The following is a 15,196-nucleotide window of genomic DNA, read 5'->3' as shown; positions in this document are numbered from 1 at the left end:
GGATCGTTTTGTCATGTTTTCCAGGATTCATTTACGATTTTTTTAAAGATATTTTAGGCTATGTTTGATTTGTTTAGCCACCCACTTTGCTAGCTGTTCTCCACTTTGCTCGTTTCGTATCAAATTTGCTCTGTTTACTGAAATTAAAAATTGTTTTTGTTCCGACCATTTGCAAAATGTCGAGGAACTTAGTATTCGGATGTGCATGTGTTTTAGTTTTTTTTTGTTTTCAACGCAAAATCAGGTTCCAAAAATAATCATTGGAATGGTTATACCAAATTGAAGCTCTTTTACTTGTGATTCGAAGGAAATTTTAAAATTAAAAAAAAAATCTCGTTGAGAAAAACTGGTTTCGAAATTTTTAATTTTTATTTCAATTTTGAGCGAATAAAGTGAGCGAGCAGGCTTACAACAGCCTAATTGTGCCTAATTTAGGCCCTGAAAACGTAATTTCAAGCAAGTTAAATTGGTTTTTGGAGTTTTTAGCGCCATTTGGGAACCAAAAACTTCACAAAAAAATTCAATAAATTTTCTGCAAAAGAATTTGAAAAAAAAAATCTTGAAATTTTTAAAAAATTTTTTTGATTTCTTTGTTCTTTCAACAAAATTTTTTATCCGTTTTGCCTATAATACTATGACAGTCGAAAATGCCTAATTTATAGTTTGTGTCAGATCCTCTGATCACACCACGCAGAAAATACACTAATTTGAAGAAAAAAAAATTAGTTGTTTTTTAAAGGCTATAGTTGGAACATTCTGTGCTGCTTGCACAGTAACCAGCTATCCTTTTTTTATGCGATGATTTTAAAAACGTTGATATCTGCGCTCTGTAACTTTCTCCAAAATTGCGATGAAAGTTTGTTAATAGTATTACTTGTGGCAAAAATACACCTTTTTGTTAGAAAGCTGAAACTATGTTATAATAGATTTTTGGTCTATCTACAAAATATTTTTTTAGCGATTTGTCTTTGAAGCGGATGAATTATTTCATCCTGATAGCATTGATTCTTCCAGTATCTGGATTCCTCTGGAACGCTTCTTGTGTCACTTCTACCAGTCCAGATTGGAACTGATCGAATCGTTTCAAATCAGCTGCCACAGTCTCAGTTCCCAGAAACTCGTGTTCAATCACTTCACCTTGCAGACCATGAGCAAGAGTTGCGCATTCAGTGTCACCGAGTAAAATAGTACCTCTGTTTTTGAGCAGGAAAGTGTACACGCCTTCTGTGTAGACTGTGATGGCCTTCGCTGAGCTCGATTCAGCTGGAAATGTCCATTGATCGGCCTCGTTTTTTACAGGGTGCCAAGCAGTGGCGACGAGGTTCTCATTAATTTGATACAGAAGTTGAGGTTCGTCGTCGTCGTAACAAGTCTTCAACACGCATTCTACTTCATCAATTAGACCGGTGCCTGTGAATACTTTGTCACCTTTCTTTATCTGGTCAGCCCTTCGGAATTTTTGACCAGCCATATGGACCAAGCTGGAGCCCAGAAAGCAACCCGAATAAATGTTCATAAACGTACTCATGCTTACAGGTGGTGCCGTGTAGTTGGAACCTCTGTAGCGGCTTCTAGCAGTAGGTTTGGGAGCTGGAAGTGTGATGAAAATTTCATCCAGTTTATCGCGCGTTTCTCTGAAAAGCTCACTGCAGTTGTAGCATGCTGTAGTGTTGGACTCCGGGGTCCTTGAAGTTGTTGCAGATCTGGTGCAAATGAGCCAGTGTGATTGACAGGCAGAAATGGGCGCCCCATCTGAAGAACCACTCGTCTTTGGAAAAGGCCTCAGCTATCTGTCCTGTCAAGTCTTTCAGAAGGTCAGTTGACCTTGGTTTCTTCTTATTCACGAGCTCCTTCAGTCGCTTCTCAAAAGTTCGAAGTCTTTTGCGGCCCTTGTTATTCAGCTCCCGTGCAGTGAAATTGAGCGTGATGAAATGTGAGCGTGATTGTGGCTCTGGAACGTGAGCGGTATCCATGACGGCTCTGGAACGTGAGCGTGATTGTGGCTCTGGAACGTGAACGTGAGCGGTATCCATGACGTCTAGGACGTCCTGGATACCCTTGACAAGTGCGAGGCGCATTCTTTGGTACTGGATATCTTCGCTCTTTTTACGTTGCTTGTCCCAGTCGTAGCTCTTTTCCAACGTTTTCTGCAATAAAAGTCAATGGAATCGACATTAAACATATTTTTTCTCTCAAATCGGAATGCAGCAAAATTAGAACTCTCAGTAGAAAGATAAAGTGCTGATTTACTGTTTATATTTAGAGGGGGATGGGTGGTGATTATTTAGTATATATCATAGGGAGTGGGGGCTTTTTAGTAGATCCGCTAAATTTTTAACCACTTAGCTTAAATGGAATTCTTTTCATAAGTTCATATTAATAACAGATTTCCCAAACCAACCTTATTTCCTCCAGTGAAGTACTTCAATGTTACATCCAATGAAGTGAGTTATGACTGGAGTGTATAACTCATAGAGTAATTTCGGATAGGGTACACCGTCTGCTCGTCACGCTATCTTATTTTCGGCCGGATAGATTCGTGCAACTTCTTAGTCTAATACCGATCCTAATCTTACTCTTATACTATCTAGTCTCAGGTTGTTTAACTAGTCTCTGCTAGGCTCAATAGATCTAGGGTATACTGGTTTATTGCGGCTGCTGAAGTGCTCGGGAGAGTCCAACTAATTTCTAAGTTAAATTCAAATCTCTCTGGTGCTGAAATTACAAGTAACTTCAGCACTTACAAATAAGTGGGTTGTTAGTTAGATGGATCATGATTGGTTAATATTAAATACTTTACATTGGTAAAACATTTAATTTATCCAATCATAAAATATAGTTTAGATCAGGTTCCACCCATCCGGGTTTTACAGAGTTTTTTAGAACAGTTCTTCTGTAATTCAAGGGTGGATGATGGACGTTGGTATTTGGCGAACATCATAATTTTCTTCCGCTTCTTCTTGTGACAACGACTGAGTCTCTGCAACAAAATCAATTCTGATTTCAGAATGGTTGGCTATGTCAGGTTTTTCTGTTCTTCGGGGAGAACTTCCTTTGTGTCTGATCTAGCTTGGGAATGGCGTGGAGATTGTGCGTGGAGGGGATGCCTGGTTACTCGGATCTGTACGTATACTTGAACATCGAGGTGGTCATTGGTCTAGTTCAATGAAGTCCTTTTCTGCGAAGTCAAGTCGTACTCTAAATCCTTTGAGTTGTGATTGTGAGCGGCATATCGATTGTAGTTGGTCATTCTCTCTCGAGTGTAGTGAGGTCGTCTTGTCTTTTGATGTTCGTCCTTGGTGTTGTATTCTGATCTATATATTGCATCATGTGATTTTACATTTTTTAAAACTTTTATTAGTTTAATATTTTTTAATAATGATTTTAGTTAGTTGTTTTCACAAAAGCTTTTTGTTTTAGTTCGGTTATTTTGAAGAGTTACTCACCCTTGAGTAGCTCTTATTAAAAATAAAGGTGTGGTCACAAAGCGTGGATGTAGCGCGGTGGGTTAGGCCGGCTATAGAGCATGCTCAGGACGTCCTTCCTGGTGGGTTAGGCCAGGTGTGGGAGTATGATTTCATGCGGTTTTTGTGAGGGGTCCTGTTATGTGACAACGTTTTATGTTGGGTTTGTTGTGGTTTTTCTTATGTTTCGTTGGTTGTGTCCTTTTTTCAAAAATCAAATTGTTTGTGGTATGGGTTTGTCTTTCGACTTTTTTGTGTTTTATTATTTCTTTCTAAGACTTTGTAATAGTCTTCAAAAGAATAATTTATCCAGTTTTAAACTGGGTTAATCCGGTTTGGGTACCGTTGGTTTCCTTTTCTTAGTCATGCTGTTATTCTATGATTTGTGGTATTTAGTAAGCTGCGTTGGTTAGTTTTGTTTAGTATATGATTCCTTTCCAACCGGGTTAAAGGAAAGTTTGAAACATGTTATTGTATGTTAGAGTTGTTGAGTGTGAAAACTTGAAACTGAAATTCATTATTTTAAACAATTCTTCGTGGGCGAGCTGTGCGAGTGTGGATAGAATTTCTGTGCGAATGAATGAAAATATCAAAAGGTTAGTACTGCAATTGCATTTTATTAATTTACTGCATAGAATTTGGAAATTTACTGCTAGTTATGGGGGAATTTTAAGATACAAATTTTCATCATAATTAGATTTACTGCTTTGGGGGAAAATTTTATAAATGAATTTATTGCATTGATATTAAATTTAGAAATTTATAAGTGTAGGAGATTAATAGAATTTTAAAATTGTTTGATGAAGATTGTGATTTTTATTGTTTCTTTTGTGGTTTTTGTAGGTGATTGTCGGATGAAAGCTAAAAATTTAATGAAAACATGAATAAAGAATGGTGAGTTTTTTAATATTTCAATTAGTTAGTTATATTCATTTAATTCATACTTACCTGTTAGTCGTCGGGGAAAAAACCGTGGGGGAAGATATCGTGAATTAGTTCTGAAGTTGTTAGTAGTTTAGCTAAGATGCGGATGATATTTTTAGTTTGAAGCAGTGGCCAAAGCAATTGAAGTGCCTTAATAGTGGTTAGTTCTTCAGTGCCTACTGCAAACTCATAAGGTGTGTTTTGGATTAAGTTATATAATTTGTGGTTAAATTTAGTGTTGTGGATGAATTCTAAAATTGGGATTTCTATAGGTTGTACAAACTCGTGCGGGATAAGGAAGGGTCGGGATTCTTCGGCGTTGAAGGTTTTGGTGATGGGGCAGAAAATGTACATTTGGGTTATGGGGTCATAATTACGAAGAATACCATGGAGGTTAGTGTCTTTAATACAATATGTGAAATTTAGGAAATACGGTGAAGTGTATTTTGAATTGATGAATTGAAAACGATGGTGTGGTTGTCTAGAGGGTGTGTGGAGGTCAAAGTGATTTTGGATGAAACGATAGTAACTGTATGTATGTGTTTGTTTAGTGCGCAACATAATATCGTGTGAGCAGTGTAAATCTCTTTCGTGTGGTGCAAGGAAATGAAAGGTTAGTGAAAAGATTTGGAAGCGTTCTTTAAAACTTTCGTATGCCTGTGTGTTTGTTAGTGCTTCTGAAATAATGTGATCAAACTTTCGGTCGAAGATGTTTAGTGTAAATACATATGGTGTCTTGATGAAAAATTTCTCGGTGATTTGTGGATTAGCGAAGCGATCGTCATCTAAGAATTGATCTTGGTTAGCTCTGATGATGTTGTGATCGTAGTATTCTAGCGTATATTCATTAGCTCTAGGTGCAGTGTGTATTTTTAGTGATTTTTTATATCCAACGTAAGTAAACTGTCTAGCGGTTAGTGGTGTAGTTAGTCGATATAGCATGTCTTTGTTTCGTTCTATATCGATGGAAGTGTTGGATAAAGGTAAGCAAAGAGGGTTAGTAAAATGATAATATGAGGTCCAAGAGAGAGTGGGCATTAAAACGTATTCATCTACAAAGTTGCGTGTTTCGTTAGCGTCGTGAGGGGTGTTTAAGGTGTATTGTGGAAATGAGGGTAAAGTGATAGCTAAAAATTCTTTAGTGTTAGTATGCTGGGGGTGGTTGATGTATTCACGGGCTGTTCCTGGTTTTGCTGGGAAAGGATGGTTGGGGAATTTTCTTTTAAAAGTGCGGTAAGCTCTATTAGTGTTTAGTGAGGATATAGTGGATGTGGATGATGGTGTTAATGATTCAGTATAATTTGAAGAGGGTGTAGGGGGATTGGATGAATTTGTAGTGGAGGAGATTTGGTTTATGGTCGGGGTGTTAAGGTGGTAGGGTTGTTGTTGGAGGGTAATAAAATTATCTAGTTCTGGGGAGATTCGGGGGGTGTCTGGAGAATGAGATGATTGGTCAGAATGGTATGAGGAGTAGGTTGGGGTAACTTGGGAAGCATAAGAGGGTGTGGGAGTGATTGGGTCAGGGTTATTGGATAATATGGGTTGAAAAGGGGGTTGAGAAAAATTAGAAGGGTTATGAAAATTATTGGATGGAGATGGTTCTGAGTCGGCGAATTCATCGGGGGTTTCAATATTCGGGTTATTTAGCTGTGAAATGGAGTATAAAACTGAAATATGTGAGTTAGTGTCGGAATTCATGCCTGATGTTACATTGCTAGATGGAAAATCGGGTGGCGGAAAAGCAAAAAGTGGTATGATTGGGATTGGAGAGGTAAGATTGGTTGGATGGGAATTTGATCGGTGTAGTGATCCAAGTTGGCGGCTCATCGTGGGCTAAAAAAATTATTATTTTGAGATTGAAAAGCGGTGGTATGGGGCTGTTCAATAATTTGTTCATAAGTATTATCATCTTGTGATTGATGTGTCATTATATGTTGGACGGGACTTTGCGTTGTATTGGGTCGAAAATTTGGATTATGTGTGATTGCTAAATTTCGAAAATTTCGTGGGACTAGGGATAGTGGATGGTTATTTGGTAGGGGTGGTAATTGTGGTGCCGTTGGCTGTGTGTCGACATTGTTATGTTCTTCGTCGTATGTATTCTGTCGTGTTGTTATTTTTGTGTTATATTCTTTTATTTGTGCGTCTAAAAGAATTTTGTTTATAGATGTGGAAAAAATTCCAAAAAATCCTGCAAAGAGTATGCGTGCTACGCTTGCTTGTCTGTTTACTTGTGTGTGTATAGCACATGTATTGTAGATTCCTTTTAAGAGTGAGAAAAGAAATCCAATAAAGTTAAACATTGCGTATAAAATAGTCAATTTTTCTAAGATGTAGTAGGGCCATCCTAGAAAATCGAGGATCTCATTTTTGAGTGTAACAAAGCTAAAAATGTTAATTGGTGATATATCTTGGGGACGGTATTTTTCACCGTTTAGATATATATAATCTTTAATGTCTTTAAAATATCCGCTATAGTCTTGTGTGTAGATATCGGCAAAACCTGCGGTTTCTGCAAGTTTGCGTAAGTTTTGGTCAATTGATTGTCTTTGTATTGTGTCCATTTGTGTTAATAATTCCTGGAATTGTTGTGTTCTAATGTGATGTTGAATATCTGATTTTGAGTATATTCCTATTGATTGTAGGTCTATATTTGGGTTTCGAGCGATAGCGCGAATGCTTTCTGGTGAAAATTTTTTGAGTGATTGCATTAATGTGGGATATGGAGTGAGAAGGTAATATTTATTTTCATCAGGGTTTAGTTGTACTACATTGTGGCTATTTTCTGATCCACATGGGACTGCGGTATCCCAGAAATAGGTTCTTCGTGAAAGTGTATCCACGAAATGTACTTTATTCTTATAAAAGATAGGGATTCTTTTATAACATCGTTTATCTTCAAAAACGTAGAGTGGTGATACTTTTTTGGTACAAGTATAAAACCATAAGATGTTTCCTTCGTAGTCTAAAAAATTTGATCTATTTCCTGATAATAAGTATCCTGCATAGGGTATTTTTAATACTGCTAGTGCAAGTGATTGTAATATTTGTGTCCGTTCTAATTCGCATAGTTGGTGTAGTGTTTCTAATTCGGAGAGTGACATTTCTTGAAAAATGCGGCTAATTGTATAGTCTAGTTTCATATCTAAATGAATATCATAATGGATATTACCGAAATATGTAGTATTCATTAGTGACAATTCTTGTAAGCGTGTGCTTCTGGTGTCATAAGGTTTTAGATGTCCACCAGGTTGTCCGTTGCTTTTTTCAAAATTAACTGGTATATAGGATGTTCCTTCGTTTAGAGGATGACCTGTGGCATATGGGTCGATTTTTACTTTTCCAGTGGTCATGTCGAATCCTTTTTCGTATTCAACTAATATTTCAGAGTATTGTGTTCTGTGAAGTGGATTCCTGTATTTACATGCAAGTTCTGTTTCTTGATATATTTGAAAACGTGTCAATTTATTTTCTATATTGTCTATGTTTCTAAAATCGGAACTTAGTTTGCGTGATGGATGGACTTGTTCATAAGGAATTGATTGTATGAAATATTTTTCGTGAAATTTTATCATACGAGCGTGTATTTTTGCTACTTGAAATGTTGTACATGTATCTTCGGGGAACCAAACAATTGTTGCTTGTGTTCTTGTTGTAGGGTCGCAATATCCTTGATCATTTTTACAAGGTAGTCGGATTCCTTGATAGATCATTGTATTATCAGATAAATCTCGTGTGAGTTGTATTTTTTCGAGTTGTATTTTCCAATCGAAAAACATTATTTCTTGGTATCCTTTATTTTTCGTGTCTGCTTTGCAGTTTGATGGGTTATTTATACCAATGTGTGGTATCCAATGTTTATCGTGTAGGTCATAGGTTAATCGTCCGTGTGCGCCGTTATACGGGTATTTTTCGTCTAGTTTTATATGTCCTTGGTGTCTTTCAAGTTGTGATTGGTGTACAGAGTCTGAAAAAACTTGAAAATTAACTAATTTTCTTTGGGAGTTTTTATTTTGTGTGATGTTTAGTCTAAGTAATTCATTTTTACAATCGTCGGGATTGAGATGTAAAAGGCGTTCTATATTACTTTGATAGAATGATTCATGGTCAAGTCGGTTTTTGTTTCCGTTGGAGACTTGTGAACAATGTACTTTCTTTTCGGAAAATGTCGCTGTGAATTTATAACCTGTAACTGTTGTTGCTCGGGCTTTTGAATAGAGTGTTGCTATGATATCTGTGGTTTCTATAGCTTGTGGTTCTGTTTCACATTGTGATACTTGATTTATTGCATATTTATGTAGTGTTTTTTGTTCATTTTCTTCGCAATCGTAATGTGTTACTAATAAATCTTGTGGTCCTGTACGAGGGGAAGGGTTTATGTTTTGATTTGAGATTACTAGAAAAGGGAGTTGGAGAAAAATTAATAATTTTAGAATATACATGTGTATGATAATCCTGAGTATGGATTATAAAATGTAATGTAGCCAATTGTGTTTTTGGTATATCTGTCGTATTTATATATTACTTCAGTAGTTATAAACGGTGGTGGTAGTGATTGAGCTGTTATGTTAGGTGGGTTTAATGGGTAGGGATGTTGGGTAATATTATTTAACTTAACTGTGATTTCAAACTTTAATTGTAAACTGTTTTGTTGGAGTATTTGAATATTGTGATCACGGATATCGTTGTGAATATCTTGGCGATATTGTAATCTATTAAGTGCCCAGTTATGAAGGCGGTTACTTTCTTGATGTTGTCCAAATAATGGTGGAGGTGCTGTGAATGTATTCCAATCTAATCTTAAAGGGATATTTATTGATGATTGTTCTCGATATCTGGCGTCGAGATTATTTGGAAAATTTAAGTTAAAGGGTAGTGGTGAAAATTGGCTTATTGATGGTGTTGATGGTAGTGATAATGTTTCTGGTAGTGATGAGGATGTTGTTGTATCCGTAGAAATATCTATGGGGTCATTGACTAAATTTGGTTCACCTTGTGTAAATGAATGTGTAGTCCAATATGGCAGTCGTGATGTTTGGTTTGTGGGGTTAAAAGGATTTTCACGTATTTGTTCAGATGTTGGTGTTGAACCTAAGTAATCTGATGGTAGACTTGAAGTGCTTCGTTGTGAAAAAAGTGTAGGAGTTTCTGGTGTGATGCCAGTGGTGTTTTCTGGAGTGGTTTGTGATGGGGATTGAGGTATGTCAAAATGAACTCGGGGAGTTTGAAAATTTCTATTTCGTCGAGGATGTATAATTTGTCTATTTATTTCTGTTGTGTTTTGGTTTTGACTAAGGTTTCGTATTCTACTTAGTTCTTGTGGTAGTGTTGGGTAAAGATTATATGTTGGTTCACTTAGAGATGCTTGTCGTTGAACTGGTTCTAGTGGTTCAGATAAACGAGCGTGCCGTTCTTCAAAAGTGTATGGATTGTCTTGAAAAGAAATTCGTGTAGATGTTTGAGGATTTTGAGTAGTTGAAGGTGGTGTTGGATTATCTTGGGATGATGTCGGTGAAGACTGATTCTGTGACTGTTGGGTAGCAATTTTTGATGGATTTTTGAATTGTGACTTTAGTGGGAAGGTTTATGTTTATTATAATATTCTTCCAAAAAAATAATTAGAAAAATTGTTGCTAGGGCAAATGTGATGATTGCTTTCTTTATACATTTACATATGGTCAAAATGAGGGATGATAAAAATGTTATGAAAATTATAAACAATAAAAAGATATCAGTTCTACTGAAAATTGTTCGTATCATTTAGACAAGTTGTTAAAATCGTACCTGTGGATATAATCAAGGGTTTTGGAAAGTTGGAGGAATAGTTCGAGTATAGTGTAGAAAATTAAAAAAATGTTACAAAAAATGATTAGGATTATTAGAAAAGATTCAAGTATATCAAAAAGAAATATTATAAAGGCTTCGAGTATTGAAAAAAAATGTTTAAAATTTATAATTATTTGAGCAACTGTTTGAGAGAAAAGCATTTAAGAAATGATCTCTTGGTCGAATATTTTTTGCTGTTTGAGTCGATTTTCTAGTGTGGTCGAATTATTTATTAGTTTTTTGACAAGTGGGTTGAGTTTTGTAAAAAATTGTTGGGGGCAATTTTCATGGTGACTGGGAGGTCGTCTTTTTCTTTATTTTTGTTTGTCAAATGATCCGGGGTATGGTGAGATTTTTATACTTTAGGCTAATTAAAATCTTCATTTTATTACTTTAGGCTAAGTTATCAAATTTGTTTTGGGGGTATTCGTGGTCTGAGTTGGGGAAATATTGTTGATCTTTGGGTTATTTGATAAGGGAGGGGTACGGTATTACGGTGATATTTATTTTAGCTGTCAAGTTGGAGTGGTTTGCTTATTTTTGACCTGGAGGTTGTAAAGTTATAGTTAGAGATGTGCCTGGAGTTCTAGATTATTCGTCTAATTGATCTTAGTTTGAGTTAGAGAAAGTGGCGGATTGGATGGATCCTATTGGTCTATTTTGAACTAGAATTATTGCGTACTTGTGAGCATGTTATTTTGAAAAATTAAAATGAAAAATGTTACGGAGATTTCAAGATTGTGAAGTGTAAAATCTTAAAATTACTTTTTAAATTCTACTTTCTTTAATATTTTAGATTGGGGGATGAACATTTTGTAGTTTTTACGTGGTTGATTTCGGAGTCTTGTTGTTTTTCTATTTTCTGATTTGTCTATTTCTTCTTGGGGTATTATTTGTTCTGTCATTTTTCTATTTTTTCTTTGCTTTTGGGATTCTTTATGGTCTAGATTTTTTGTAGTGTTTTTGGTAGCGGTTGGTTTTGTGTTTTGATTTTCGGTGGGGTTATCATTTTGCTCTGTATTTTTCAGATGTGGTTCGTTTTGAACTATTTTTAATCCTGTGAAGGAATATAATTGGGTTAATTCGCGGAGTGCGTATTCTTTTGGGTAGTAAGGTAATAGGTTGTTTCTGTGCTGAACGATTTCTTTTTTATTGGAGTCGGTAATTTTATATGTGACATCAGTGGGTCTTGCAATTATTTGGTAGGGTCCTTTTCGGAGGGGTTGTAATTTTTTAGAAATTCCTTTTTGAGTATTAAAATTAGGTATTAAAACAAATGTTCCAATTTTTAAATCGGAAGCTGGTGTAAAACGTGAATTGATTTGTTCATTTATGTTTTGTCTTTGTAATAACTTTTTCGTTATTTTTTGGTAAATTTCATTGTGTTTCTTATCTCTATTTAAAATCCATTCGGTGTGTGTACCGGAGGCTAATTTAAGAATTTGTGGGTGATGAAAATGATCTTCATCGTGTGTGTGTAATGGGAGGTTATAACAAATTGAGTCTTTATTTGGTTGACAATAACCTTGTGCGTTTTTATGGGAATTTGCTGTAAACATTATTGGTTTGCGTGGCTTTTGGTTAAAAACCATTTCGTATGGTGACATTCCTAAAGTTGTCGTGATTTGTGAATTATATGCTAAAGGAAATAATTTTACATCTGCTGACCATTCGGTATATTTTGTATCATTTCCGTTGATGATACATCTAAGATATTCTTGTAGTGAACGGTTCATACCTTCGACTAAGCCGTTTGTCCAAGGTGCATGAGATGTACGTGGTTTGTGTTTAATGTTGTATAAATGACATAGTGTTATTATTTCATTATTTATAAATTCTGTACCGTTGTCTGTAACTAAAATTTCTGGTAGTCCAAATTTTGCTATCCAGTGTTCATAGAGTGTTGTGTAAGCGTAATAAGCATTACAATGTGGTACTGGGTTAAGTGCTACATAGTGTGTGAATGCGTCAACAATTACCATAATGTAGGAGTTTCCTTCTGATGAGGGTGAAATTGGGCCTTTAGTATCAAATGAGATACGGTGATTAAAGTACAAACTTTGTCCTTTAAAATCTTGTTTCTGTGCTATTTGCTTTTGATTTGGGTATGGTTTATTCAGTTGACATATTATACAATCATTGCATAGTACTTTTATCCAAATTGGTGCATTTGGGAAGTAAAAATTTTGTATAAAATTTGAATATGTTTTTTCTGATCCAGAGTGTCCTTTAATATTTTGTGTATGTGAAATATTAAAAGCTATAAGAATCATACTTATAGGGAGACATGGAACTGTAGATTCATTCAGGTTATACTCTAAAAGGTCTGTATTTTCGTTAATTGTTGTGTTGTTAAATTTGCGAAAGTATCGGAGGAGTGTTTTGTTTCCTAGAATGGTTGAATCTGCTTTGATAGGTTTAGTTTTATATTTGTGCCATGATTTCAGTTGTCGAATTACTGGGTCAAGGTTTTGATATTGTTTCAGTGTTGGAATTGTAATTGTTTCTGTTGGGGGGAGGAAAATGTTTTCGATTTCTAATTTAGATAAGGGTATTGTATCAAGTGGGTCATGGAGGTCAAAAACTTGATTTATTGTGTATTTCGAATCATTTGTTTGTGGTCCTGATAAATTTATTTTATCAGTTAAATCTTCTTTTTCAATTAGTGGAAAATTGTCTTTCTTATGTGGGTGTTGTTTTGTTCGTTTTTGTTGGGTGTTATTTTTTATCCATTGAGAATATGGGATTGGTTTGAAAGTTGATGTTCCAAGTAGATCAACTTCATAATGATTATTTTGACAATCTAAATAAAGTGGGAAATGTTGTAAATTATTTATTTGTGATTGTTCAATATCAGTTTTTACTGCATATTTGCATTCCAATCGGGGTGATGTTTCGTTTTCTGCAAGGTAGAATTTTATGTTTTTGGGTATTTCAACTGTTGTTTTTCGTGTAAGTAATTCAGGTGGTGTATTTCGACTTAAGGTGTCTGGTAATGCAAGATTTTTTCCTGCAGTCCAAACTATATGTAAGTTTGGAAATTTCATTAGAATTAGTTGAAATCTGTAAACTCGGTGGTTTGGATTAGATTTTTGTGTAAAAAGAAAAATGATTGGTTTATGGTCTGTGAATAGAACTGTTGGATGTTTTGATCCAAGTATCAGAAATTCATATTCTGTCAGTGTATATATTATGGCTGTACATTCTCTCATTAGAGTTGAGAGTCGTAGCTCTGCTTGAGTGAATAATCGAGAATTTGCTGATATGAGGTTCATTTTATTTGTACCATTATGTGATTGTAATAGTGCTGCGCCGATGCCAAAGTTCGAAGCATCGCACATTGCATAAAATGGTTGATCAGGGTCTGGAATTGTGTTTGAAATTTGTTCAGTTAAAAGTTTCTTTATTTCTTCGAATCGTGCTTGATGTTCTGTATTCCATTCAAAATTATTTTGTTGTCTAAGGATGTTGTAAAATGGTCGTAGATATAATTGCATTTTATAAACATATTTACTTAAAAAGTTTAACATTCCAAGGAATTCTTGGATTTTCTTTTTATTTGTTGGTGGTTGAAGTTTTTGAATAGCGTCAATGCGTGATTTCAGTGGAGTGATTGTTTTTCTTTCTATGTTATGTCCTAAGAATTTAACTCTTGTCAGAAAGAAGTGTGATTTATCGGGGGCGGCCTTCAGATTTTCGTTCTGAAGTATTTGGTGATATTTTTCTAAAACTTTGAACATTTCGTCTTTTGTTTGTGATTGCATAAAAACATCGTCTAGATAGGTGATTGCGTTTTTCTTGAGTATTAGTGGTCTAAAAATTTTGCTCATAAAAGCTGAAAATGCTGCTGGTCCTATGGATATTCCATAGAATAAGCGGTTAAATTCATATTGTTGGTTTCCGATAACAAATTGTGTTAAACGTCGTGATTGTTCATCTAGTGGCATTTGATTGTATGCACTATTCATATCGGCGGTTGTAAAGTATTTGCCGTTTATTTTTGTTAAAATAACTTGTATTGGTTCAATGGGCCAATTACATTTTGATTCATCTATGAGTGAATTGAGGTATCTAGCGTCGAGAACGATTTTTAATGATTCTCCTTTAGCTAGAATGATAACGGGGTTGATGAATGTGTTGCCTTTTGGTTGTTCTTCTTTATTAACTGGTGATATAATGTTGTATTGTTCTAAAATATCGAGTAATCTGTTTACTTTATCATGTAAGTGAATTGGTACTTTACTTGCTCTCTGTTTTTTGAAAACTGCGTCTGGTTTTAATGGGAGATGTAGTGATGAACTGATTTTGCCAACATCGAATTTTGATGTTGCATAGACTGATGAATATTTAATTAGCTGTTTGGCTAATTTTTCGAATTCGTCTTGTGTTATTTGTGAATATTGGAAATTAAACATTGTTAAAAATTTTTGTTGGTCCTCTGTGTAGTTACTTATGTTGAATGTAGGTTTGAAATATGGAGTTTTTGTGAAATAATCCGTATTTCTGTTTTCGTTACTTATTATATTATTTATAGATAATTCTTCATTAAGAATTGTAGATTGGCAAATATCTAGTAATTGGAGTATATTATTTACGCGATAGGCTTTTTCGTGTATTGGTGATATTGTAGCGTTAGTTTCACAATATCCTAAAAGTCCTAAAGGTAATGTTACTTGGTAAGGTGTGTTGTTATAGACATGTAAGGAGATGATATCTGAATTCGAATTTTTCAAATATTTTATTGAAGAGATTGTGATTTTGAAAAATTTATGAATAGGTTTGAATTCAAAATCTGACATATAAAATTTTTGTTTGTTTTGTTCTTTATCATATTGGTGAACTTGTTTGATTGAAAAATTATAGATGTTTCCTGATAGTGGTTTCAGGTGTTTTCTTTGTTGGTTATATATTGGATAAAATTTTGAAAAGAATGGTGGTTGTTTGTTTAATCTTTGAAAAAATGTTAGGGATGTTTCTTTTGT

The 15,196-nt window shown here is 34.8% G+C and overlaps 2 protein-coding genes across 3 annotated transcripts in view; both read right to left on the bottom strand.

Moving 5' to 3' along the window:
• LOC134848160 (kinesin-like protein KIF11-B) overlaps positions 1-15,196 on the bottom strand; it is a 286,740-nt gene that overhangs the window by 176,170 nt on the left and 95,374 nt on the right. The window lies entirely within an intron of this gene.
• The window catches only part of LOC134848744 (uncharacterized), a 43,808-nt gene continuing 30,255 nt past the window's right edge, over positions 1,644-15,196 (bottom strand). Inside the window, exon 3 of the mRNA XM_063866256.1 lies at positions 1,644-2,147. Within this exon, the coding sequence (XP_063722326.1) occupies positions 1,644-2,147 (504 nt within the window). The remainder of the gene's footprint in view (positions 2,148-15,196) is intronic.

Source organism: Symsagittifera roscoffensis, chromosome 6, assembly GCF_963678635.1.
Source record: "Symsagittifera roscoffensis chromosome 6, txSymRosc1.1, whole genome shotgun sequence".
In the NCBI taxonomy this organism is placed as follows: domain Eukaryota; kingdom Metazoa; phylum Xenacoelomorpha; order Acoela; family Convolutidae; genus Symsagittifera; species Symsagittifera roscoffensis.
This window is presented reverse-complemented; position numbering and strand designations above follow the sequence as displayed.